Source organism: Cucurbita pepo, chromosome 4, assembly GCF_057944985.1.
Source record: "Cucurbita pepo subsp. pepo isolate OVF chromosome 4, ASM5794498v1, whole genome shotgun sequence".
In the NCBI taxonomy this organism is placed as follows: domain Eukaryota; kingdom Viridiplantae; phylum Streptophyta; class Magnoliopsida; order Cucurbitales; family Cucurbitaceae; genus Cucurbita; species Cucurbita pepo.
The window spans coordinates 267,608-294,805 of record NC_141801.1 but is presented as its reverse complement, the minus strand read 5'-3'; the positions used below and the strand labels follow the sequence as shown (position 1 = coordinate 294,805).

The 27,198-nt window shown below is 33.3% G+C and overlaps 4 protein-coding genes and 1 non-coding gene across 5 annotated transcripts; 3 read left to right on the top strand and 2 right to left on the bottom strand.

Annotated features, from left to right (window-relative positions):
* The first annotated feature begins 12,842 nt into the window (after nucleotides 1–12,842).
* Nucleotides 12,843–13,937, top strand: LOC111792122 (transcription factor TCP10). The gene has a single exon (XM_087123113.1). The coding sequence runs from the start codon at nucleotides 13,020–13,022 to the stop codon at nucleotides 13,833–13,835; it is 816 nt and encodes a 271-aa protein (XP_086979239.1). The 5' UTR covers nucleotides 12,843–13,019; the 3' UTR covers nucleotides 13,836–13,937.
* A 741-nt stretch (nucleotides 13,938–14,678) lies between these two features.
* LOC111794150 (U4 spliceosomal RNA) lies at nucleotides 14,679–14,829 on the top strand. Its single transcript, XR_002815042.2, has one exon. It is a non-coding gene; the product is annotated as a U4 spliceosomal RNA (small nuclear RNA).
* Nucleotides 14,830–16,949: 2,120 nt separating this feature from the next.
* LOC111792585 (RING-H2 finger protein ATL40-like) lies at nucleotides 16,950–17,884 on the top strand. Its single transcript, XM_087123425.1, has one exon. The coding sequence runs from the start codon at nucleotides 17,168–17,170 to the stop codon at nucleotides 17,831–17,833; it is 666 nt and encodes a 221-aa protein (XP_086979551.1). The 5' UTR covers nucleotides 16,950–17,167; the 3' UTR covers nucleotides 17,834–17,884.
* Nucleotides 17,885–18,336: 452 nt separating this feature from the next.
* Nucleotides 18,337–19,307, bottom strand: LOC111792587 (PLASMODESMATA CALLOSE-BINDING PROTEIN 5). The gene is made up of 3 exons (XM_023674096.2): nucleotides 18,899–19,307; nucleotides 18,767–18,794; nucleotides 18,337–18,607 (listed from the first exon to the last, which is right to left on the bottom strand). The coding sequence occupies exons 1-3, from the start codon at nucleotides 19,236–19,238 to the stop codon at nucleotides 18,460–18,462; spliced, it is 516 nt and encodes a 171-aa protein (XP_023529864.2). The 5' UTR covers nucleotides 19,239–19,307; the 3' UTR covers nucleotides 18,337–18,459.
* A 790-nt stretch (nucleotides 19,308–20,097) lies between these two features.
* Nucleotides 20,098–24,125, bottom strand: LOC111793645 (endoglucanase 11). Its single transcript, XM_023675624.2, has 5 exons — nucleotides 23,739–24,125; nucleotides 23,433–23,645; nucleotides 23,132–23,332; nucleotides 22,772–23,026; nucleotides 20,098–21,053 (listed from the first exon to the last, which is right to left on the bottom strand). The coding sequence occupies exons 1-5, from the start codon at nucleotides 24,003–24,005 to the stop codon at nucleotides 20,382–20,384; spliced, it is 1,608 nt and encodes a 535-aa protein (XP_023531392.2). The 5' UTR covers nucleotides 24,006–24,125; the 3' UTR covers nucleotides 20,098–20,381.
* Nucleotides 24,126–27,198: the final 3,073 nt, after the last annotated feature.

Genomic DNA, 27,198 nt, shown 5'->3' with positions numbered 1-27,198 from the left:
CGTGGTGGGTTAAGTCGGTTTGTGGCGGGCAGTTTGGTTTCTTAAATTTTGAAGAGTTTGCCCTTTCCCGCGGCTTGTTATCTGGAAAATCAAATATTTATTTAATACTATTTTTCAAAATCATCCATATTAATATTGTATTTACTGTACTCTTAAAAAAATATTTTTTTAATTTAATAATTTTTAAAAAGATGAATGATATTAATAAAAATGTATTTTTAAAATAAAATATAAGTAATTGTAAACAAAAATTAAGATATTTTTTAATATATAATTTTTTTTTTTTTAATTTTTATAATTGAATGTAAAATAAGGTAAGTTAGACCTCAGTTAAATAAAAGTTTTAAAAATTTAGAAGTATTTAAGTTATAGGTATGTTACCTTATTTTATATTAAACTTTAAAATTTTTATGATTGAACTACAAATAATTATTATCGATTTTTTTAATATTTTTTTAATCATACAAGCATAGCTACAAAATTTACCTTATTCGAATTTAGTGTCGATTAATTTATGTATCTCTGTTAATTATCTGCCACAATTTAGAAATGGTCTAAAATTTAAGATAGGTTATATCCAACCTATAAGACTTTTAGGAATTAAAAAGTTACTCGAAAATTTATTTTTTCAAGAAAATGTCCAAGAAGTCACCAAATGAGAATAGGATATTACACAAATACCCTTGCTGCCCGACTAAAATTCAAAATTTGGTCCACTACTTGATTTTTACTATAGATCTCTAATGGATAAGATGGTCATTTAACCTTATTTTGAATATAATGGGCTAGTTGGGCCGTGGGGGTTTCTTTTGTATTACAAAATTGGCCCATATTGATAATCCAATCCATTATGGAGAATCATTGGGCCGGGTCTTGAATTCAAAAATCTGGGTTTTTTCCGGTTTATTCTCAAAATAAAAAATTTCAAAGTTTATGAACGGTCGAGCCAATTAAAGTCCAAAATAGCTTTGAATTTACATATTTGTCCCTTTGGTTATTCTGTAATTATTGTGAATTTAAAGTAAAAATACATTCGAAATTCAGGGATAAAAATGTAATATTTTAAAATTAAAACGTAGGGATGAAAAGGGTATTTTTCTCGTAATATATAATAAAATTACAATATTATTTTAGTTAATAGACAATAAATAATATATTTATAAATGGGTCCTTAAAAGCACCGAAGTTTTTCCGTACAAAATTAATAATTAGTAATCTTTATTAGGTCAAGCCTAACCATTTAGATCTTTTATTACTTAAAAGGGACAAAGAGACAAAACCATATGCTAAATCATCCTTTATTTTATTTTATTTATTTATATTATTGTATCTAATGCTTTTGGAAAAAGAATCTATTATTATAAACTTTCCTAGATTGATTTTTGGGCCCCATACAGCAACTGTAATGAAATACGTCACAAATGTAAAATATTCTTAATTTTCGTAATAATTTTATGACATAATTGGGTTATAACCCTATTTTTTGACTTGTCCAACAAAAAAAATGTGAATTTACAAATTGGCCCAAATTTTTCGATTTTTAAAAATTTCAACTCGACCCAAACTGAAGAAAAAGAATCTAACCCAATTGAATTGGGTCGTTCGAATTAGTCAGGTTCCCGAGTCTATTAACACTGGCCATGTGTTATAGAATTTGCTTTTAGGAGTGGTCGGGTTCCTGAGTCCTAGGGGTGTACATTCAACCCGACAATCTAGACCAATCTAACCCAAACTACAAGGGTTGGGTTGGGTTGGATTAGCATTTCGGATAGGGTTGGGTTCATTCTTTTGAATCCAAACTGAATCGGTTCGATTTCGGGTTCGTGGGCGGGTTAACCCAAGCCAAATTCAAATATATAAAATATATTAAGAATCTTTCTTCGGTTTTTTTTTTCAAATAGTCTAGAGCTCTATTATATCATAATTTTATTTTTCTAATAGTATAGGTCGTCTGTAAGCATATATCAATCAAAATATTTTTATATATATATATATATTTTTTTTGTTATATACAATATCTTTAAACTAATCATTTCTATTGTTATTTAATTTTATGATAAATCTTTATATTTTTCTTACTTTAATCAATTTTCAAGAAATGTCGGTATTTAGTAGTTTTTAGTTTTATGACAATGTTGAACTATGTTAATATGTTACAATTTTCTCGTTGTTTTTTATTGAACTTGTTTTTTTTTTTTTTTTTTTTTTTTTTTTTTTTTTGTGAATAATTATGGATTGGCTTGTGTTTGTTTGTGAACTTTTAACGTACTTTATCTAAGTTTCTATCCGAATAATTATAAATCGTGGATAAATAAAACTTTAAAAAAAATTGACAACCCAACCCGAACCCAACTCGAAAATAGAGGGTTGGGTTGGGTTACCAATCCAACCAACCGGAACTTTCGGGTTGGGTCAAAAAAATTCTTCAACCCAACTCAACCTGTATCATGTACACCCCTACTGAGTCCAATGCACTAAGAACGTTTACCGATGTTTGGGCTCGTTTAGGCATTCATAGATATGGGTATCCTAAGAAAGACAAGAACACTTACGATACAAAAGGGATGAAATCCTTAATGGATATCCTATGAAAAACATTATCATAGAATTACAAATGAGACAAGACCATCTTTTGTTTGGATGCTACAAAAAGAACAAAACTTTTTGCTTTCCCTCATTTACCCTTATAATATAATATAAATTACAAGATGAAATTCCATTTATTCATAGTAAATGGAATTAAAAATTATATTAATTGGGTAACCTAAATTAAAGTGGGTAAGCTTTTTATTCATCCAATTACTATTTTATGTGGGAATTAACGACCAATTAACTTAAAAATGGAAGCATTAGACCACTCAAATGTATTAAATTATCATATGATATGAAAAAAATCATTATAATTTTGTCACTTAGCTAAGATTTTTTTTTTTTTTTTTTTTTTTTTTTACATATTAAAAAAATATAATAATATATCAATTAGGGATGATTCAATATTATCCACAACAATAATTTATTATAATTTTTTAAAATTAATGCTCTCTTTCTTTTTCTAAAATTTGACTAAAATAATGTAAAAAAAAATGGTTTTAAAAGGTAATTACAAGACAAGTGAAAGTGGGAGATTATTTTCAGTTGACTTTTTAATCTTATAAATTAGTATTTTGACTACTTTTTTAAAGTTTGAGGAATTAAATTATAATTTTAAATATAGGACGCAAAAAAAATATTAAATTAAACCCGAGTCAATTTAATCAATAATGTCGACGCTAAAGTTTGCTTATGATTATATTAAATAAATGATGGCAAGATGTCGATATGGGTCGAGATCTCAATGATGAATACAACCGTTTTTTTAATGAAATAATGGATGTCAAATTATTTTCAAAATTAATTATAGTAATTTAAATTAAATAAGAAATAAATTTATAAATTAAAAATTATAATGTATATATTGACAGTATATTTATTTTAGTTATTATAGCTAAATCATAACAATTTAATATTTATTAAATAAAAAATTTTAATATAAAGTTTTTTTTTTTTTTTTCTTGAGGACGTTTAAGAATTTTAATTTAAATTATGAACCACTAAGCATAGGATATGTATCTAAAATTAAATTAATTAAAGTAATTAGCGGATCAAAATAAACCTTGTGACTATGAAGCACTAAATCACGATCTGTTAAAGCGGCTTCCAATTTCCTTTTCATTTTTCAACAAAGATTTGATGCATTTTAATTATATAATAAAGTCATGTTTTTATTATTATTATTATTATTTTTTTTAAATTTCAAATGTAACATCCATTTTTATTAATTTTTTATCCGTTAATTATGTATACCAAATTGATCGAGGTAAGCTCTTTGATACGTTTTTTATACTAATATCGCTTATGTTAATATGAACATAGAGTTCAACCGTTAAAACGTTGTTATCTCTTTTTTTTTTTAATGAGGTTTGAGAATGAAATTTCTAAAAATATGTTTATTGTTGAATGGAAGAATTGTGAGACGATAATTTCGGCTAATTCAAATTTTGTGAGATCCCACATTAGTTGGAGAGGGGAATGAAGCATTTCTTATGAGGATGTGGAAACCCCTCCCTAACAAACGTGTTTTAAAATTGCAATGGAAGCTTAGAATGGAAACCCAGAGAGGATAATATCTACTGGTGGTGGGCTTAGGTTGTTACAAATGGTATCAAAGTCAAACACTGGGCGATGTGTCAGCGAGGACATTAGGCCCTCGAGGGGGGTAGATTGTGAGACCCCACCTCGGTTGGAGAGGATAACGAAACATTCCTTATGGAGGTGTAGAAACTTCTCCCTAACAATCCGCGTTTTAAAACTTTGAGGGGAAACATAAAAGGAAAAGCTCAAAGAGGACCATATCTGTTGGTGGTGGGCTTGAGCTATTACAAATTCGAACATTAACCATTACGTTGGAACCATGTCCAAAAAGATATCGGCTAGCGATGGGCTTGAGGGCTATTACAAATTCGAACATTAAGCATCATGTTGGAATCATGCCCAAAGAGGATAATATCAGTTCACAGTGGACTTAGATTGTTACAAATTTGAACATTAGTCATCACGTTGGAATCATGGGACGTTACAGTTATGCATTAAAATGATAATAAACCGTTAGAAATAGTTACATGTCGTTTTATAAGTGCATTGTTAACACATGATTCATTACTCGTGAATCTAGGATAATAATTGTTAGTATTTTTCTTTCTTCTTAAATACCGGTGGTACGTTCAAGCATTGTGATTAAAGTATTTTAGTGCGAAGTGTGTTCAGTGAGGGTTTCATTCTGCATCAGTTATTCATTTCGATGTACTTCAACCGAGAGCCAAAACCAATAAGAATGTCGATAGTTGAGCCTTGACAACCGAGCTAACAACAAAAGTCGGGTTTTTTCCAATAAAAAACACTTACCATTACAACAAAACAAAGATGAAACAGAAAACATCCGAAGTTTCATAAGGAGACTGTCCTTCAACTTAAAAAAAAAACACACACACACACAAAGCAGAAAGAACACAACACAACACAACACAAGACCAGAGAAACCTACGGTAGACGAGGTGGATGAGAATGATGTTGAGAATCAGGTCCTCCAGGAGTGTATCTGTCAGTGGAAGAAGAGAGTCTTCTCAAATGCTCCATTTGGGTTTTGCTATAACCAAATTTACGCATTATCATAATGCTTTTGCTGCTCTCAGTGACCTCCTCCGTCGTCCACGGCGGCGTTGCATGGCGGCCGGCGACAGTGACGAGAAGCATCCCTATGAAAAGGACAGCCATGAATGGAGCAAGTTTTGAGCTGAAACGAAGATTGGCCATTGGAAATATGATGGGAAAAGTTGCACGTGAAATGGGTATTCGATGATTTGTGTAAAATGTGGGATTTTTAGGTTGAATTTATAGAACAATCAAAGGGTTTTTTTTTTTTTTTTTTTTTTTTTTTTTTGGGGGATTATAAATTTTTGGGGGATGATGAGAAAGTGTAGTGGGGGAGTAATGTAAAGGGTGAGTCAGAAATTTTGTCATTAGGGTTTCCTTTTTGATTTTTTGGAGGAACAAATCATAATGGCACAAGCTTGACTTGTTTGGAATATCTAAAAAAGAAAAAGATTATCGTCTTACGAAATTATTCGGTATGATTTCAATAATGTTGAGGTCTCGTGTTTTATTAAGAATCGAGTAGGTCTCGGGTGGTCTTATTTATCTCAAAACATCTAACTCATCATTTCTATTGTTCGATGAGTTAAGATCCTACCGATCCAACTAAGTTTGATACTATAACAGCTCAAGTCCACCGCTAACATATATTATCTTCTTTGGCCCATTACGTATCGTCGTCAGCCTCACGATTTTAAAATGCGTCTATTAGGGAGAGGTTTCTACACCTTTATAAAGAATGTTTTATTCTCCTCTCCAACTAATGTGAGATCTCACACATACCATGTGTTAAGTACAATAAAAGCTACTTTTATAACTGTTCTTTTAGTTTCAACCAAAGGGTTCCATGTTAATAAAAGCATTGACCTGATCTTTCTCTTTATCTAACCGATGCAAGATATTGCTCGGTATCTTCCAAAGTAAGCATATGGTGGTGTGTATGGAGTGTTTTTTGATAGAAATCAAAACATAAAACGTTATTTATCTTATAGCATCTAACTCATCACTTCTTTTATTCGATATGTCAAGATTCTACCAATCCAACTAAGTTTGAGACACATTTATGATCCATATCATATGTTAAGTTGAATAAAAGTTCTCGTGGCCTCTGTTCTTTTAGTTTTATCCTAATCTTTCCATTTATCTAACCAATACAAGTTATTGCTCGGTATCTTCCAGAGCAGCATACAGTGATAAGTATGAAGCGTTTTTCGATAGAATCAAAACATAAAAATATATTTAAAGTAGACAATACCATACTATCAAAACATGTAGCTTTTGAGCGCTTGGATTTTGTATTATGAAAAAAGGGGGAGAGATTAAAGAAAAAAAAAAGGTGGCACGACAAGACAAAGATTGTGCAAGGTTTATGTCGTGAACTCTTTCTTTTTCTCACAGACAAAATGAATAGGATATCCACATGGGTTTCGTATCTTTTAATGTTTTTGTGGTGATTTTTTTAATATAATAATGTCGTCTTAAAAATCCAGATTCCTTCAAACGATTAGCCACATAAATTCACAACTTGCCCTCTTTCCTTAATTATTCCAAGAGACATTAATTTCGATATTAAAAAAAATCCCCAAAAAACATTAATCTTGTAATTAAATTTAATTAAAATAACAATACTCACTATTAAATTTGAATTACTTAATTATAATTTGTTTAGGGTTAAAATAAACAACTAAAAGTTATTAATATTATTTTGATTATTTTAATATTATTGTTTTTTTAGAAGAATATAAGTAAATTGTATTTGTATATGTTATCTAATAAAATATTTAATTTAAAAAAAAATAAATAATTTCTAATTAAAAGTAAATATTTGACAAACGAAATAGAAAATATAATTTAGGCCCTTAGAAAATAACTCAAAATTCATTAGAAACACACAAAAGTAACACGAAAATAGAGCAACCGAATTAACTAAAAACGGCAATAACGATCAGTCTCTGCCGTTTCTGCATGAAAAAAATCCGCCGCCGGATCGGCGGGAGCACTGTAATTTCATCATGCAACACATGATCTTTAATGGTGTTTGGCGTCGGGTCCGCCGGGGATATACCGTTTCGACGACAAATAATACTTCCTGGCAACCACTTTGGGAGGAGCTCCGCCGTTCACCTGAACCAGCCGCTGTCGGAACGCCGTGAGACTCTCTTTTTTAACCACCAGAATCCGAGATTCCGACAGAGCTGCAAAAGACAGAAGAATCAACATAATACAAAACCAACCCCATAACGACTTTCTTGTAGTTCCCATAATTCCTTTCCCACAAAATAAAATTAAAAACCTTAAAATCTCCAAAATTAAAGTTTAAAACAAATAAGACAATCAATTATCCTCAACTCCCTGGAAATTGGAACCCTTCTCCTCCCTTATATACACATACAATCACCAACCTTTTTATTATTATAATTATTACGTAAAAGCGACCGCGTTTATAAAAATTATTCTTCAAAATAAGTCGATGGTTAAAATATATATCATGGAGATTTAATTTCATTTTAGTCCTCGTAGTTTTAAAATTTATAAGTTAAGTCCATGAACTTCCAATAAAGTTCAGAATTGATCCTTCAACCTAGTTGACTGTTAACTTTTCGGGAAAAAAATATAATCTTTATTTAGCATTTCCTCTATAATTCGCCGTCTTTTTAATCATTTTTTATAAAGTATTTCTCAAACTCGAGTCCATACAAATCATATGTTAAAAAGAAAAAATTTATAAAGGTTTCTAAGAATAGTATACCCTAATGACGTAGGAGAGAGTGACCTAAAAGAGGACCCATTTTCTCAAATTGGCCCCAAAGAGTTCCCTACGAGTATGTGAAAGGTCACAATCATATAAAACTAAATAAACAAATGTGTTTGGGGGGTTTTCCCACCTTTTTTCATCAGACTCCACTTATCAACCACCAATTAAACCATCAACTACCATATTATATACATGACGTACGTCCAAAAGCTTTTTCTAGCTCAGTTCTTATCGAGATCGAGCTAAGCTTCCAATGTAGCAGTATGGATTCAAGCCTCGAGTGTTGATGTTCGTTTGAAGAGAAGATAGTTAAACCAAGTTCAATAAGTAGTGGCTGACATGACACGCGACGACGTGTACGAGTGAACCTATGATAAAAGACAAGCTCGTGATAGGATTATTATTGAGAGTGGATGCACGGGAGACTATTAGAGACCGATGACTCTATAGGACGATCGTTGAAGAAAAAGATGGTCGGTATACAACGTGGTGAGTAGAAAAGGCAAAAAGCTAGCCTCCTAATGTGTACTATATTTGGTTAAATAATGACAAGGTGACTAATGGGTTAGTAAGCTCTCTTTAAAATATTCACACTACAATTTTTTTTATGTAATTTATTTGTATTTAACTGATAAGTGGAGACGGATTTGAATATAATTTAATGGATAAGCCCCTTTTTGTAAAGTTTTTTATTTTTTATTTTTATTTTTTCGGTTAATAGTACGTGAAAATTTGAATATCTAACTTTTTTCGAGAGAGAGGTGAACGATGCGTTTTAAAACTGTGAGGCTGACAGCAATAAGTAACAGTTCAAAACAGACAATATCTTCTAGCGATAGACTTAGACTGTTACGATTGGTATTAGAGGCAGACACTGAGAAGTGTGCCAGCAAGGGCGCTGGCCTCTAAAGGGGTGGATTGTGAAATCTCATATTGGTTAGAAAGGGGAACGAAGCCTCCCTGGTAAGAGTGTACAAACCTCTCTCTAATAGACGTATTTTAAAACCGTGAGGTTGACAGCGATATCTAAAGAACCAAAGCGAACAATATCTTCAATCTAAAAATGATAATAATAATTTCGATTCTTAAAGTAAAAAATATGTTGAATAACGATTTTAATGATTAAATTAAATCAAAATTATGATCAAAGTTGGGTTGAGCTGAGTACATTGCCTGGAAAGAAACGAAGAGAAATTATGGTAATTGCTTTATTATAATAACAAACTTAGTCCCTCGTGTGTACCACTTGAGAGTTGAGCTACTCAATTTTTTTCGAATGGGGTGATGTAAGTGATCCTTATCGGTATGACCTCACATTAAGTCAAACTCGTTCATTAGAATGTCAAAATTAAAGCTCGACTCTCTTTACTCAACGAATTTTCTAATGCTTTGAATTAGCATTAGTGTCGGAAAAAAAGTTCTTTAAAATCCCTAGGTTTACACATTCTTCCTCTTCTACTCCATTTCTCGAGTTTTAGCCCTCTCTTCGTGTTTCGTTGTTCTCCGTCCCTCGTGGCCCACCGATTCCTCTCATTGCCACTAACCCCTCCTCCTCCACTTTCTTCTCTTTCCCAATTACAAATGGGTTTTTGAAGGATTTCGAAGAGATGATTGAGAAGGAATTAAAGGTTGAAGAAATAGTCTTCACTCTTAGAAGCGAAAAACGAGTAACGTGACTATATCACAAGGTATGCAAGAAAAAGCAAAGGCCATTAAATGTCGAATCCAAATTTCAAATTTTGGGTATAAATAGTTACAACAAAAACTAAAGAAAAAGAGAGAAAGTGTTCGATCTCACATTCGAGTGATGATCTCCACCAATTCCAAGATCCAAATCTTCAGCAATATCGAGACACTACCAAAACGATGTCGTTGTCATTTACGTGCACAAGCCAGCATTAAGATACTACAAACAAACCAAATTTCATCAATTGTGTGTATGCTTTTCTAGTGTCAGCCTTCAACTCCTCTCCTTTAGTTTTGAGATTTAAAAAAGAATCCATCAGTACCCAAAATTTCACCGTGAATCTTTAATGACCCAAGTCCTGCTAGCAGATATTGTCATCTTTGAGCTTCCCCTCAAAGCATTAAAACACATCTGAAAGTGATAGGTTTCCAAGAAAACAAGACAACAAATTATGAATAAAAAAATGTTCTCATTCCAAGAAATCAAATCAAGGAGAGGGAAAAATCAGATCAAAATTGGTGTAAATTCTATAATCTGGGGAAGAACAGAAATCAAGGAGGGGATGAATTTCTATAAGAGAATTGAAAAAGAACAAACAAATTCAAACAATTATCTAAATCCCATTCTGAGCGATTTAGCAGTTCCAGAACAAATTTCATCAGCAGCCTTCCTCTTCTTGGAATTAAGCGGTAAACAAACAGATTCAACAGAGCTGGAATGATCTTGAACGGAGCTAAAGCGAACAGAGCTGGAATGATCTTGAACGGAGCTAAAGCGAACAGAGCTGGAATGATCTTGAACGGAGCTAAAGCGAACAGAGCTTTCAAAGGAATTGGTTATATCAGCGAGTGGCTTTCGATTCCATCTTCTTCTGGTGATGGGTTTCTTTGGAATTGGGGGGAACTGCTTCTGGGAAAGCGGCGGGAGGTTCTCCTTGCCGGGGAATCGGACGGCGGCGAACTCCATTGAAGACGGTGAAGGATTGAGAGAGAGATTGAGATTTGAAGTGGTGGTGGTGGTGGAGGAGAAGGGAATGTGGGGTTATAATGTTGGAGGTTTTGGTGGGAATCGGAATGGAAATCATTTTGGGTTTTGGATATGAAATTTTGGTGAATTGAGAGTGAAAATTAAATTTTTTGGTCGGAAAAAAGGGGGAAGGGAAGACCGGAGAGGGAGATTTTGTTTTTGAAACCCGCGATTTTTTGGTTTTTGGAGCCAAATCCAAAATTTTGGGCTATATCCAATTGGAATTCGCCACGTCAGCATGAATTTTTATGCTTGTTGACTTCCGAAAATCATTTTTTATATATATTCAATGAACGACGGATAAAATTCAAATATCAAATATTCACAATATTTTAATAATATTTTTTTATAAATATTTATAAATTAATATAATAACTAAAATCTCGTAAAACTCAAATATCAAATATTCACGACTCATTACATATCATTAATATTTATTATAAATATTTAGAAATTTTATATATATTAAATTAATAACTACAATCTCTTCAAATTCAAATATCAAATAATATTTATTATAAATATTTAGAAATTTTATATATATTAAATTAATACTCAAAATTTCGTAAAACTCAAATATCAAATATTCACGAATCATAGCATATCATTAATATTTATTATAAATATTTAGAAATTTTATATATATTAAATTAATAACTAAATTTCGTAAAACTCAAATATCGAATATTCACAAGTATATCACTGATATTTTTTATAAATGTCAAATATTCTTCATTTTCATTACAATGTTAGAAGAAGTATAGTAGAGTCTGAGTGGATTATAAACTTTATTTTTGGGTCGGTCAAATTGACCCAATAAAAAAAAAATTAAAAAAAAAAAAATGTTGGATGATGGAAGTCCCACATCGACTAATTTAGGGAATGATCATGGGTTTATAAGTGAGGAATACTAACTCCATTGATGTGAGGCCTTTTGGGGAAACCCAAAGCAAAGCCATGAGAGTTTATGCTCAAAGTGGACAATATCATACCATTGTGGAGAGTCGTGTTTGTCTAACAAATTATAAACTTTATTTTTGGGTTGGTCAAATTGACCCAATAAAAAAAAATTAAAAAAAAAAAAGTGATATGATGAGTTAGAGTAAAAATCGGACTTTGCGGTCAATTCTGATGTATGGTTGAGCCTTGAGTTACATTTTGAGATAAAATGTTTTAGAAAACGTGGTCGAAAAAAATCGTTGATAACAAGTTGAAATTAAGCCTCCTAAAAGTCAATTCCATTAAAAACATGTGGGTAAGAAGAGAGATTACAATACTTGTATCGCAATTGAATGACTTTGATCTTGGTCGAACTCGTACATATCCACCTAGATTGGGTTCACCCATTAGCATTGGATAATAATTTAAAATATATTCATTATATTAATAGATATAAACACAAATATTTATAATTAATTTAAATTGTTTTTTTTTTCAAGAGACAATGGTGCAAAATTACAAAAATTGAATTTGGTGTATGTTGGATTTTTTGGAAATGAGTATTATGCCTCGCTGGCTTATAAACGATTGGATGAGAAGCCGCCACATCATTTCACAATCACTACATTCATAGCCAGGCCAATATATAAAAATTTAATTAGTTTCAAAATAATTTTATTCTTTTGTAATATTATTCTTTTTAACTTATATATATATATATATATATATATATATATATATATATATATATATATATATATATATTTTTTACTTATATCTTTTGGAATACAATCCCATTTGAATGTTATATAAAAAATACGTGACAGTGACGTGGAATAAAATGATACTAATGAATATGCTTACCTAAATTAATAATAAAAGAACGATGATCATTTATCATATCAACTTTTCCATTCAACATCTTAAAAAAATTATATTCAAAAAGAAGTTTTGAAACGTTTAGGCTAGGTAGTCCAGAGTCACTGAGTCAAATGATCAGCGAAGCACGATTTAAAGAAACCAGTGAAATTTTGTCACAAACAAACTAACAGTCCAACCGGTTACATTTTGTTTGTGGGTTGGTGGAAACTGAGCTTAATAGCAACATGGTCCCGCATTTGATGATCACACAATAAAACACGAGGCTTCAGACCTGAAATTTGTAAATATCGAAGTAGATAAGATAGCTAAACAAGCTCAAAGTGTGCCATCGTTGATCGTTTATTTAAATTAGCCACTACCGTCACCTCGACTCGACGTACAAATTTGGCATCTACCCTTTCATCTTCACAGACTTCCACATTTAATTCCTCCAATTCTACCACTGGTCCCTCCTTGATTCTGATGTTTCAATCTTTTTCAGCAATCAAAAGATAAGAAGAATCACAATTCACAGCACACCCACCATTAAAATTCCTCCGGAAAATGAAATCCAGTGCCGCCGCCGAGATTGTTCCGGTCCAAGGTGGCCATATCATCCGCTCCACCGCCCGGAAAGACCGCCATAGCAAGGTCTTCACCGCCAAAGGCCCTCGCGACCGCCGGGTCAGATTGTCGGCTCACACCGCCATCCGATTCTACGACGTGCAAGACCAGTTGGGTTATGATCGGCCCAGTAAAGCCGTCGATTGGCTAATCAAGAAGGCTAAATTCGCCATTGACAAGCTTCGAGAGCTTCCTCCTTATTCCCCTATTGCCAATGGCTTCGCTGACCCAAATCGGAAAACAGGGGAAACGGAAACAGAGTCCTCTGAGTTACAATCCGCCGTCGGACACTTTGCTCCGTCGCTTGAACCATTCTTTCCGACGACCTCTGCCACCACTTCCATCAATTTCCAGGGCTATCCGGTGGATTTGATTCTGACACCCACTAACCCACCTCGAGATCTCGCCCTATCTCTCCATAATTTTCACGATTCTCGCTTAATTCCGTCGGAGCAAAATGCAAACTCTTCGCCGGGAAATTACCAACGGCTCATCGGTGATTCGATTCCGGCAGGGTACGAAGGAGGCAACGCCGGGCTGTGGCTGCAGCAACCATTGATGGGGCAAAATTCGACGGCGGCGTTTTCCCAGGTTCCGATGCATGGTTGGAGTAATCAAATTCGTCAGTCGGCTGGGCACGGCGGCCGATTCGAGGGCCCGTCGGAGTTCTGTACGCCGTCACGGATTCGAGGTGAAGGTGTGGAAGACGGCGTCGTTTGGGGGAGTCATTCGTCGTCTCCGAATTATCACCGGTAGATTTGATTTTATTCCAATTTCAATTTACTAAAAGGATTATGGATAATGTAATAAAATTCGAATTTAGTGTTTAAATTATTTATTGATTTATATTTTCTCGTATTTTTTTTTTATTGAAATTGTTAGGTGTATTATAATTAATTATTGATATTTTCTTTTAAAATTTTATATTGTAGTCCTCAAATTTAAATAAATTATAAAAATTTATCATCAAAATCGTTCGAAAAACTTTGAACTTTAAAAAAATAACCATTTTAAGTGTGACGAGACGATAGATGGCTTAGTAATTGCAAGAGAAAGTGACCGAGCTAGAAGATTCCAACCATTTTCCTCTTTCACATTTAGGTGAAACATTGAGCTGCTTGGTTTTCCACTCTTCCTTCCTTTGACGTGAAAGAAATTTAGAGAGATAATTTTCCAATATTTGAAAACCGAGTTCATGTCTACATCGACAAAGTTGAAACTTCGGCTATTTTGTTACGTTAGTATTTATATAAAAATAACAAAATTACAAAGTATCAAATTTGAGACCAATTAGATTGACACGTGTGTCAGATTAAATTTAAAGACAACATCCGGTAAAACCTAAATAATATGTCACGTATCTTTGACGGTAACTATTAGATCAAGTCGCTAGTTAAAATGGATGGTACAAAATTTGAATGTAAAAAAAGCTCAAAATTTTCAAGAATTTGAAGGAACATAGTTGAAGAGATAATTAAAGGATTTTAGGTTAGAGGTGCGTTCTCATTGGGGTTTAGATTTTTGTCCCACATCGAAAAGAATTGAAGGTGGACTGACGCGGATGGATATAAAAGGCGAGTGGAAGCAGCTGGATTAATCATCTTTGCGCTTAGGGCAATGACGCAGCTAGTGAGGTTCTAACCGAGGCGCGTCAATTGCTGGTTGAAAACTATTTCCAAACCCCCTCTGAGGCCTGGGTTTGGCTCAGGCCTTCGAGAATTTCTGGAAGGGCTCCCTTTGGGGTAAAGCCCTACAATATTAAAACTGAACTTTTGTTTCTTGGTTATAAATTCTATTTGTCAAATTTTAAAATTTTACGTTATTAGAATTTCAGTTTTTTCTCACATTTAATTACTTTGATTAAATATGTTCGACATGAACTTTCTGAATTTGACTTTGAACTTTTAGTTTCTTTTTGTAAATATTATAATTTGGGTGAGTTTAAAAAATTGACCTTGTCATTTAATATTAATAAATCACGAATAATTAACTATCTAATTAAAAACTAATTGATATTTTTCATAAACATTTAACTATTTTAAAATTTTATTTTATTTTTATTTAATTGAGATTAAAAAAAATATAAATAATTATCTACGGTCAAACGGAAAATGAAATATTAATGTAAATAAGAAGAAAGAGAAAGAAACGGATTCCCTATTATTATTTTATTGGATTTTTAATATTAAATATTACATAAGAAGTATGGGCCATTTGGAATAAAATTCAAACTTCTTATGGGCCATTTGGAATAAAATTCAAACATATTGCGGTCAATCTTGTTAGGAATCATGAATCTCTCAACATAAGCTCTCATGGGTTTGCTTTGAGCTCCCAAAAAGACCTCGTACTAATGGAGATATACTTATAAATTCATGATCATTCTCTAAATTTGTCAACGTGGGACGCACAGTCAACAATACTCTCCTCGAACTCTAAATTTGCCAACGTGGGACGCACAATCAACAATACTCTCCTCGAACACAGTACACTATAAGCTTCAAGCAAACTTGGTAATTTACATCTTTTTTTTTCTTTCTCGTTAGTCCAAATTTTAGTTGTTACATGTCGTTTTCATTTCATCTGACTTTTTATTTAGTTGATTTTTTTTTTTCCAATTAGTTATTAATTATTTAAAAGTTTAAATTTCACTATATATATTCTTTTATTCTCACCCTACCACAAATATGATTTAGAGTTTTTTTAGTACAAGTATGATTGTATGAAAGTTTGACCTTAAAAGAATAGTCAAAGATTGAAGTTTCATCAAATAATAATTTGTATTTAATGTAATAATTAGTTGCAACTATAACTAATTATATGCTCTATAAATATATTCTAAAATATATATTTTTTTAATAATTGTTTAAATTGTAATTGAGCTTCTAAATTGGTTACTAAACACATATTTAAAAATATAAAATATAATTCTATTTTTATTGCTACTATTTTCGATAGATTCTATTTTGAAATTATCTATCAACTAGTTTCTAATTTATTATAATAAATTATGCAAAATCTATATAGGTTTCTATTAATAATTTGTATAATTGAAAAAAGAAAATCATATACTAAATTTAAAAATAAAAATAAAAATTAATGAATATTTAGCCTACAAATTATGCTAATGTTTTTTAAACATAGCCATGGCTAAGTTTCAAAGGCGTGTTTTATAAATAAAATTAAAAATTAAACGCAAATGGACAAATGGAATTAATTTCCTTCTTTGACTTCTATACATTTTTAAATTATAAAATACCACTCAATTATATTTTAAATACAACCTATTAAAAAATTTAATAATGTCTTTGAATAGTAAATTAAAAAAAAAAAAAAAACTTTATCATAACTTACCTTAATATTTAATTATCTTCATAAATACAAGTTTTATATTATCATCGGTATAAAATATACCTCTTTTAATCACGATGGTATGACTTTTTTATTTATTTCTTATTTTAATGGTATAAAATATTTTTTAACCTTTAAAAGTTCAATATTTTATTGAAAATATTCAAAATTTATTTGTATATATATATATATATATATATATTTTGCAATAATTTCAACTTTCTTTTTTTTTTTTCTTTTCCGACCCCAACTTTTTTAATTAGTTGCAATCTACCCCATGTGACAGTTTATTTACTTATTTTATTTATTTATTTTTAATTATGATTTAGCAACATTTATTTATTTGTCTTTTTTTTTTTTCATTAGTTTCTATTTAACCCTAAAATAATAATACAAAAAAAAAAAAAAATGAAAAAAATTATAATTTGAGCCATTAATTATTGTTTTAGATTTTTTATTTTATTTTAAAAATGAGACGTGAGAGAAGAAGTCAACGTTCAACAGTCAACTTAATTGAAAAACAAAAGGAAACACAGAGCTTTTGATCAATGTTTGGCAGTTCCCTTATTTCTTCTCCAAGAAATTTCATTCCCATTTTAATTTCTCTTTCACACTTAACACCAACATCCAATCCCCATTATATTCCCTTTCTTTTCTGCTAATTCCCATTTTAATTTCTCTTCCTCTCCTTCTCTCTCTCTCTCTTCTTTCTCTCACTACAATCAGAGGCACACCCCATGTCCGCCTCCTCCTTCGACGGCGGCGACTCCCCCTTTTGGGTGGATCACCGCCCTAACCGAAACCCATACAATTTAAACAACAGAATCATGCTCACCGCCATCATTTCCCTTTCTCTTGTCGTTCTTTTGGTCATTGCCCTTCACATTTATGCCCGTTACGCCCTCCGTCGTCACGCCCGACGCCAAGCCGTTCTCCGCCGCCTTGGAATCCTCGCCCTCGTTGACTCCAGCGACCTTCCGCGACCGCCGCGGCACTCCGGCCTCGACCCCCTTGTCATGGCGTCTCTGCCAGTCGTCGTTTTCAAACACCAATTGGAAAACCCAGCTGCCGTAGAGTGCGCCGTGTGTTTGTGCGCCGTCGAGGACGGCGAGGAAGCGAGAGTTTTACCCAATTGTAAACATACTTTCCATTTGGAATGTATTGACAAATGGTTTGGGTTGCATTCCACGTGTCCAATTTGCCGGACGGAGGCGGCGCCGATGATTCGGCCGGAACCCCGGGAGGCTCCGGTGGCGGAGAGCGGTGGTGGGTCAAGCTCCCGATTGAGTTCATTTAGACGGATTCTAAGTAGAGAAAGGTCTTCAAGAAGAATTCAACCTTGTGTTCGCGAAAATGGAAACGACGACGTTCAAGACTTGGAGAGGCAGCAAATGTCAATGTAAAGATATTATTTTTTCTTTCTTAATTATATTTTTCTCCTTAATTATTTCAAATATTTTATTACATTTATACTTCTTAGTAAAAAAAAATTCAACCACTTAAAATATAACTATCCGTGACATTCCTTTCAAGCCTGTTGCTATCAAATATTATCTGTTTTAATCCATTACCGACCATCGTTAGTCTCACGTTTTTTTACTAGAGAATGTTTCCATACCTTTATAAAACATGTTTGGTGTAATGTCAGGTAGCCGACGGATTGATCGGTGATAATTTTTTCAACGTGTTGATTGCTACAACGTTAATGTTGTCGAAAGTCAAAATGCTCATTTTAAAAAAAAAATGATACGAACAACTCCTTCAGTAAAAAAAATGAGGGTTTTGGTGTTTTCGACTTAAACTTTAGCTTATATCGATTATTGACTTCCGTTTGATCGATTTGTTTATCTTGTTTGGTCACTCCTAATCGCTAATTGGTATCTACTTTTATCTCCGGAATCACGAGTATTATTAAACCTCAAAGATTTCAACTAATAAAAACCAAAATTCAAATATAAATACACAAACCCACCAATCAGAAATGACAATCAATCTAATTAAACACAACAAAACTAGATTAAGTTTTATATTAGAAACATAAGTTTAAAGAAAAATACCCGATTGCTATGGGCCAAACCCATATCCGACCCGATCTTCGACCCGATCCGCTTAGGTTTTCGCTTGGCCCCAGCCCTACGGATGTGGATTGGCTTGAGAAGTTCCCATTTCTCAACGAACTGCGCCATAAATGAGAGAAATTAATCGCTTTAAACTGGAAAAAAAGGCTTTAAAAGTCGGAGATTCGTTGACGGTTGATGATTAATTTCTTGATTACGGACATTAATTGTTCCCTAAATCGAAACAGGGTGTTTAAAGATCATGGAGAAAGTTTTTACCTAGATGGGAATCTGCAATTTCCATAGCCTGAAACAAGAAAGATAAATCAATGAGCGATTCAGTTGCAGATCTGGAAAGAAAACAAAGATTCGATGGAGAATTTGAGAGATCGGGAGGGAGAAGAAACTGACTAGGGTTGAAGGAAGTGATAGCGGCGGAGTTTTGGAAGAAGCAACTGTCGTCAGTCATGCCGTGTTTGAGGAAGTAGTCGTTGAAGGCGAAGGAGGCCATGTTCTGGACATTGGAGGCGTCGTAGCAGGCGCCACTGGGCTGGATTGGGGAACATTCGGCGCCGCCAGCGCCGCAAGCCCAGTCGAGTGCGGATTGCAGAGAGGCGTCGTCGGCGTTGTTCTTGGCCACGCACCAGAGCTCCGTCGCGCCGCCTTGGCCTTTGATCGAGGGATGCTGGGGCTCCGCCGCGCTGCAGAGAATCAGGACAATGAGAAGAAAGAGAGCGAAATTGATCGCCATTGGTAGGAGAGGCGTTTTAGAGAGAGAGAAAGAAAATGGAGGGTTTAAGAGGGAACAAAGGAAGTGACCGTTACAGTAATGGGAGAAATGCAAAGAAAAGAGGGGTTGAAGAAGAACATGTCTTTTAGTGTTTACTATGGACATATTTGTTAGGTGAACCCATTGAACGATGGAAGTCACACATCTGCTAATGAGGCCTTTCTAGAGAAGACTCCAAAGGAGTGGAGCTCGATTGAGGTGAAACCCATTGGCATGAGGCCTTTTGGGGAAACCCAAAACAAAGCCATGAGAGCTATATGCTCAAAGTGGACAATATCATACCATTGTGGAGAGTCGTGTTCGTCTAACATGGTATTAGATTCATGCCCTAAACTTAGTCGTGCCAATAGATTGGTAAATCCTCAAATGACGAACAAAGTATTGTGAGCCTCGAAGGCATAGTAAAAAAGGACTAGAGAAGACTCTAAAGGAGTGGAGCCTCGATTAAGGGGAGACATACATTGTTCGAGGGGAGGTGTTGGATGAAAGTGTCCCACATCGATGTTAATTTAGGGAATGAGCATAAGCCTTCATGACTTTGCTTGTTTCCACAAAATGCCTAGTAGCTTTGGGTTTCCACAAAAGGCCTCATTATTAATGGAGAGTGTATTCTTTGATTATAAACTCATGTAGGACTTTCATCACTTGAGATGGAACGATAATTCAATTAGTCTATAACTGGAATTAATAATCTCAAGATTAGAAAGGGGAGAAATTGGATGGAAAGAGAAACCAAATGATAAGACAAAATCAAGCAGGAATGGAGCTGGGCTGAAGCCCAAATTCACCTAATTGTGCTAGCACTGTTCTACAACTCAAATACGAAAGGAATAAATGAGAAATATTATACAAATACAGAAGAATAAAGATGGAAGAGGCAAAAGCAAGTCCACGAGATTAGGGAGCTTTACCTTTACTATATCAATTATATAAACATAAATGAAGAAGCTACAAAAGAAAAAGCTGGGGCTTCCAACTCCTTAATTTCAGCCACCTATTAAAAAACACTCTCTTTTTCTTTTTTCACCCAAAATTAAATTCCCATTTCCCACACATGTTTATCAATATATTTTATAATAATATTATTACCTTTTTTTTTTCTTTTCAAGATGAAGTATACAGAATCGGGTCTTCCCGGGTTAGACCCGGATCCGATTCTTCAAGCTGCGACAACTTGGCAAAAATGCCCACCAACGGCGCTGTATTGTAGGTGCAGGCCTCCGTCTGCATATAATTCCCTCTCTCATCGGCAAACTTGTCTTCGCAATCGGGGCCGCCCACCACCGCTCCAACGAGGACGTTCGGATTCGGGTCTCCCCGACCGTACCAGTTATCATACCCCTGAGTACACCCGATGAATGCTTTGTTTTCTCTGTACGACAAGATCGAGGCTCCTCTGTGGTGAACCCTTGTAGGAAATTTGGGGCCGAACCCGACCAAATAGCTCATGTTGTTAGGGTTAGCGCCGAGGATGTAATCTACTTGTTGTTTTGCGAATTTGAAGAGGTCTTCGTGATAGACGGGGCCGGCGTGGCAATTTAGGTGGTGGTTGGAGTGGCGGAGGTAATCGGAGTAGACGGTGAGGAGAAACGACGCCGTAGTGACGTATTGCATGTTGTTCCATTGGCGGATGAATAGAAGGCCGGCGGGAGTTCGCTCGACGTTGCTGACATTGTTCTTGTTGAGGAGTGTGCAGAGGTAAAACTCTGCTTTTGATTTGTACTTCTCCAGAATTTTGGCTTGCTCGTTGCTATTATGCCTCCCCTGCATTAGCAACTAAACAGAGACAAGAATTACTCCTTGTTATTGTGGAAGTTTTGACTTAGAAATTTATAATTATAACTTTTGATCTTTGATATATTTAAAACAATGATTGAGGCTCCTCTTTCGATTTTTCTTTCCGGCTTCCCCTCAAGGCTTCAAAACGTGTCTAGCAGGTGAAGGTTTCTAAACCCTTCTAAATGGTAGTTTGTTTCCCTTCCCAACCAATGTGGGACATCACAATCCACCCTCTTCGGGGCCCAGTGTCCTCGCTGGCACACTGCCTCGTGTTTACCCCTTTTGGGGAACAGCGAGAAGGCTGGCACATCGTTTGTCTGGCTCTAATACCATTTGTAACGCCTCAAATCTCCCGCTAGCACATATTGTCCTCTTTGGACTTTCCGTTTCAGCTAAAACATCCTTCATATTCTAAGAAACGAACTTAAACTCTAACCACTATTTTGTTAGAATGTGAGTCTTAAGCTAAATGTTCACCAAAAAAGTATATGAAAAAATATATAACACAAATATTTTGTAAATTATTTGTTAGAAATCACGAACCTCTACAACAATATAATATTGCTTACTTCGAGCATAAATTCTTATAATTTTACTTTCAGTTTCTAAAAAAAACCTCATATCAACATAGGTTTATTCTTTGCTAATCAACTCAGGATCATTTATATTAACCTAGGTGGAAACGCACTTAAAAGGGACTAAACTGAAAACATTTAAACAGCAGGGACTAGAATGAGAAAGAGAACACAAAGATTAAGGAGTAAAGAGTAAAGAGATTTTTTTTTTTTTTTTTTTTTTTCCGGAAGGATAATGAGCTGTGTGATCCTAGGGAGATGGAGAGAGGAAATGAAAAGGGACACGTGGAGGGGTTTGAGTAGGCAGAAGGCACATTAATTGCTGTGGTATCGGATGCACGTGGCCTTGTGCTCCATCCAACATGACTCAAACTCTAAAACTTTACCCCTTGCTGTCCACTGGGTCCTTTAATTAGGGGCCACTCCATCTCTGACGTGACCAAAAGCTTTAAAAAAAAAAAAGCTTTAAAAACGGTGAGAGATGCCCAGATTTCCCCTCCCCTTCACTTATTCCATTTATCACCCCTTACACTCCTTAATCAAACACAAAATCCTCACAAAAGATCCCACTCCCCATTAAACATTAATTCCTCCTCCAATCCCTATCTTATTGTCACTTTCTAACCTAAATTCGACCTCACAAGGAGTTCAGTTCACATGGTTTGATAAAATTTTTATAATTAGGTAGGTTTTTATCAAACTTTCAACATTACTTCTCATATTTAAAATTAATTAGACTAACTTTTAGCTTTCTAAAAAGTATAAACACCATATAAACTAAATTCTAATTTTCAAATCTATTTCTATTACTCATTGTACACGTTGATGTGAACCATTCAACTTTTAGTCTTAATAAATCTTCTATTATTCTTTTCTATCAACTTTTTCAAAGTTTATATGGGAGGAAGGAAAGAATAAAACTTAACTTGAAAACTCACGACCCAAGATTCTACTAATATAGATTGGAAGAAGTATGATAATACTAATTGAGATGAATTTTTAATCATCTCTCTTCTAATGATTTAGACTTATAACTTATTGGTCGAGACTATAATAGTTTTAACTAGTTTTAGTATGCTCAAACAATTATGGTTAAGCAAGAAAATTAAATGAAAAGAAACAAGAATAAAGAGAATTTACCTTGGAGGCCATGAGTTGGACGCCAGCATACTTGACGTCCCAGCTGAACTCGGAAATGGCCCATCCAATGCCACCGAAGCAATGAGCCTTGTTGACGACGTACTCCAAATACTGTTTGTTGTCGGTGGCCTCATACAGCCACAGCGCAGCCCACAGCAGTTCATCTTTATACCCACTCACCGACGCATAGTAGCTCTTCACTATTCCCACACTTCCGTCGTATTTACCTCTGAATTTATCCCCAAATTCAAACAACTATTTCACATCCAAATTTCCAAACACAAATTCAGTCAGTTTAATTTCGTTTTCAATCAACTTCCTCCTCTAACAACGTAACTAACTCTGTTCAACTTCTGTTACCTGTTGCGCGTGATGGAGCAGGAGGTGCGAGTAATGTGAGTTCGTTTTTCTGAACACAATCGACGCTGCTGCCATCGCTGCCGCCGTCTCTCCGGCAAGATCTGACCCTGGGGTACTCTCATCAATTTTATACGCTTGCCGCGACGTCGTCATGTCCTCCGGCCTCTGCCAGCAGTAATGGTCTGTATCTCCGTCTCCGACCTGTGAATTTCACACACCAGACACTCTGAATTTCGGCGGGAAAATGCTTAGGGAACAATGCGATTAGTCGCGATTATGATAAACTGAGAATGAGATTCACCTCTGCCCACAGCACATCGGGGCTAGTGTGCGCTTTAATGAAGTAATCGGTTCCCCATTTTATCGCCTCGAGAGCGTGCTCTAATTCGCCAGCGGCTTCGATTTCTCGCCGGTACTCGATCACGCTCCATGACAGCATCGTTATGGTGAAAGCCATTGGGAGGCCGAACTTCACGTGATCACCAGCGTCGTAGTATCCTCCGACTAAATCCACCTGTAACACCGAAAATTACTCGAATCGATTACCCTAAGCGATGCTTTAAAAAACCGAAAACAGAGCAACCATTGAGAAGTTTGAGGAACTGACTCCTTGTTCCAGGCCGTCGGTGAGGCCAGAATGGTCTCGCCAGCTGACGCGCTGGTTGTACGGAAGTCTTCCCGATCGTTGAGACTCAAAGTATAGGAGACTCTTGGAGAGAGCGTCGGCGTAATCGAAAGCTCCGGCGGCGAAGTTCCACAGAACAGAAAAGGAGAGGAAGATCAAGAGGCCTGAAGATCTCGGAGGTTTGGGAGGCCCGGCGCGGCGGCGGCATTGCATTATTGTGGTGGTCGCCACCGTGGTCTCCCCCTCCATTAGCGGAGTTGAACTGCTTGTTGTTTGCCGTTGAAACTTGCTTTTTGGGAGCGAAATGGGAGAGAGAAAATGTGAGTCTCTCTCTCTCTCTTCACTCGCTTTCTCACACTTTAAACCTGATTGAAGTATTGAAGTGTGCTTCTGTTTTTTTTTGGCATAATTGGGCTTGGGGTTATGACATTTGCACGTGACTCTCACGTGAGGTAAAAAAGAACTCCAAAATAATTATTTAAAAATGCTAAATTGTTTTTATCAGGTAAAATTATAATCTACTTCATAAAAAATTATCCAATAAATCTTTTAATTTTGTATTTTATTATTAAAAAATGCGAAATTGTTTTAATAGTATTTTGAATTTATTAAAAAAAAAAAATTACAAGAGAGCCGTGATTTTTGGGCGGGTAGTTTGGATTAGACAGCTTCCTAACATTTATTTTCCCCCTTCAAAATTTCATATTTACCATTAAACCCCTTTTTAATCGCTCATTTTCTAATTTTGGCGGACATTTTGGTAAATAATTGCTAATGGTACTGTAATTCTTAAATTTATAAATTTAGTCCCTAAGTTTATAATTAATTAGACATAAAAATTAAATGATATACGATTTGATTTTATGCTAATTTTAAATCATTATGTCTAATATTTATAAAAAGTACTTATATGAATTAAAATAGAACCATGTCTAAAATAAATACGCTCAAGTATATGTCAAGTTATGCTTGAGATCCCTGGTCAATTTTAAAGTTGACAACTATACGTAATAGGCCAAAGTAGAAGATATCTGCTAGCGATGAGCTTGACCTATTACAAATGGAACCAAATCGGTTTGCTACCTAGGCTTAAGATGTTACAAACGATATCAAAGTCAGACACGGGGTGTTGTGCCAGCGAGGACGGTGAAGAAGTGGACTGTGAGATCCTGCACTGTGTTGTGGATCAACATTTTTTAAAACCGCAATTAATATTTGAATATAAAAATATTTTAATAAATTGATTTGAAAGGTGAGAAAAATAAAATAAATAATAGAATATAATTCATACATGCATTATTTCACGTGATATATAATAATATTTATTTGTCGCCATTATTTAATTCAATTTAAACGTAATATTCACATGAAAAAATAAAAGGAAAAACAAAAATAAATTAGATGGCCCCCACGAATTTAAGAATAAGGCAAGTGTCAATCATTTCCCCTAATTATGGAAATTCTCACGCAAATTAGCATTTTAATTATATAATTATAACATTCCTAAAATTATTTGTTAATTATATAATCATAATACATAATCCAAATTAGCTCTAAATTACTTTTACTATTCCAAAACGCCGCCGTTTAGTAATATAGCAAAATCGTTTTTAATTTGCTACAATATAAAAATAAGAATAATTCAATCTGTGAATAAAAAAAGAAAAAGAAAAAAGAAAAGAATAAATCCCACTGATATTATTATATCCGATCGCTTTAATATAATATATTCAGATTATTTTCCACCTTTCAAATTTATTCTTCTTTTTTCTTTTCTATTTAAATTTATTAATTTCATAATATAAATATTAAGCCTAACTTTGAAAAATAATGTAATTTACGATAAATAATTTCATAATATAAATATTAAGCCTAACTTTGAAAAATAATGTAATTTACAATAAATATTTATCGAGTAAATAATCATACGACCTATCATCTCGACTTTTTTTTTTAAATGTATGCTTTATAACAAATATGACATATGGTAGACATTTATATCATTAAATTAAGGATAAAGACGTTGTATATATATATATATATATATTATATGACTTTTTATATTAATTTTTTCATTAATTTGAAATGTTGCAATAACTTATAATTAAATAAATATTTGAGACAATAATGATATTATTAAAAGTATAGACAATAACAATAATCAAATTAAAAATATAAAAATACCAAATACCAAATTTAATGCAATAAAATAATTAATATTGATTGCTTTAGAAAACCATTTATAGAAAAGGATATATTTTCAATTTTATTTTATATATTTATTTTATTGTGAGGGGCAAAACAGTAAATTAAAGTGGGTAGAAAATGGAAAGCCACAAAAAAACACGATAAAAAATAAAATTGGAAATATTTAGGGATTGTCGGTGGTGGGAAGAAAGGGCCACCGGCGGTTCCTGGTTCAGCTGCTGTATTCACGGTGGCGGGCCGCACAAAGTTAAAACACCAATCTTTGTGGGTCCCACCGGTGGTCCCCACCTGTCCGGCCGACACCCAGGAGGTTATATTCATAATTCCAACATTTTGTTTTTACTTTTATTATATTATTATAAATCTTTTTTTTTCACCCTTTTTCATCTTTATTTAAATTATGCCAATTTTGTAAAATTTCCATTTTTCTTAATTATTTATGAAGTTTTGTTTGTTTAACTCATTATTTTTTTTTGTATTATTATATTTTTTTTTGTACTCTTTTAAGATTTTAACTATTTCAAGTCTATTTATTTGGAAGAGAGTGACATTTATAAAAATTATATATTTTTAATTATTTTATAAAATTTTAATTTTTTTTTTATTAATTTTATTAAATATTGCAATCAAATATTTTTTAAAATATTAACCCATTAATTTGATATTATTCAATTTATTTTTATTTGTAATAGTTTATTCAAATAAAGTCAATAAAAGGGATTTTGTTCAACTTTTTAAGTCAAAATAAAATATATAGCAAATGTCTTTTCTTTTTTCTTTTTTCTTTTTTTGTCCTTGCTAAAAAGCAATTGAAATGGAATATATATATATATATATATATATATATATATATATATATATATATATATATATATATATATATATATATATATATATATATTTGTTTAAACTAATTAAACACATGCTTAGCCTAAATAATTGCATGTTGATTTGATTATGGGAAATCTTTAAATTAAATTATGACCAAACTTTTTATTTAATTAATGATATATGATTTGTCAAAATAAATACACAATATTATCTATATTAATAAATATGATAGCGTAAAGTTATTTTAAAGTTTATTATTATTTTCCATTAGAATTATTAAATAATATTTACTAAATAAATCTATTTTTATCATATAGTTTTAATATTAATATATTATCATATAGTTTTTATATAACAATAATATTGTTTGTTGGTAAATCAAATAAGAATGTAAATTGTGCTT

Excerpts from the sequence above, each read along its gene's own strand:
- LOC111792587 (XM_023674096.2), bottom strand. The coding sequence starts at position 19,238 with ATGGCGATCAATTTCGCTCTCTTTCTTCTCATTGTCCTGATTCTCTGC. Across the intron at positions 18,795-18,898 it reads TATCACTTCCTTCAACCCTA|GCTATGGAAATTGCAGATTC; the intron begins GTCAGTTTCTTC and ends TTCTTGTTTCAG. Across the intron at positions 18,608-18,766 it reads AATTGCAGATTCCCATCTAG|TTCGTTGAGAAATGGGAACT; the intron begins GTAAAAACTTTC and ends TTTATGGCGCAG.
- LOC111793645 (XM_023675624.2), bottom strand. The coding sequence starts at position 24,005 with ATGGAGGGGGAGACCACGGTGGCGACCACCACAATAATGCAATGCCGC. Across the intron at positions 23,646-23,738 it reads CCGACGGCCTGGAACAAGGA|GTGGATTTAGTCGGAGGATA; the intron begins GTCAGTTCCTCA and ends TCGGTGTTACAG. Across the intron at positions 23,333-23,432 it reads CCGATGTGCTGTGGGCAGAG|GTCGGAGACGGAGATACAGA; the intron begins GTGAATCTCATT and ends TGAAATTCACAG.
- LOC111792122 (XM_087123113.1), top strand. The coding sequence starts at position 13,020 with ATGAAATCCAGTGCCGCCGCCGAGATTGTTCCGGTCCAAGGTGGCCAT.
- LOC111792585 (XM_087123425.1), top strand. The coding sequence starts at position 17,168 with ATGTCCGCCTCCTCCTTCGACGGCGGCGACTCCCCCTTTTGGGTGGAT.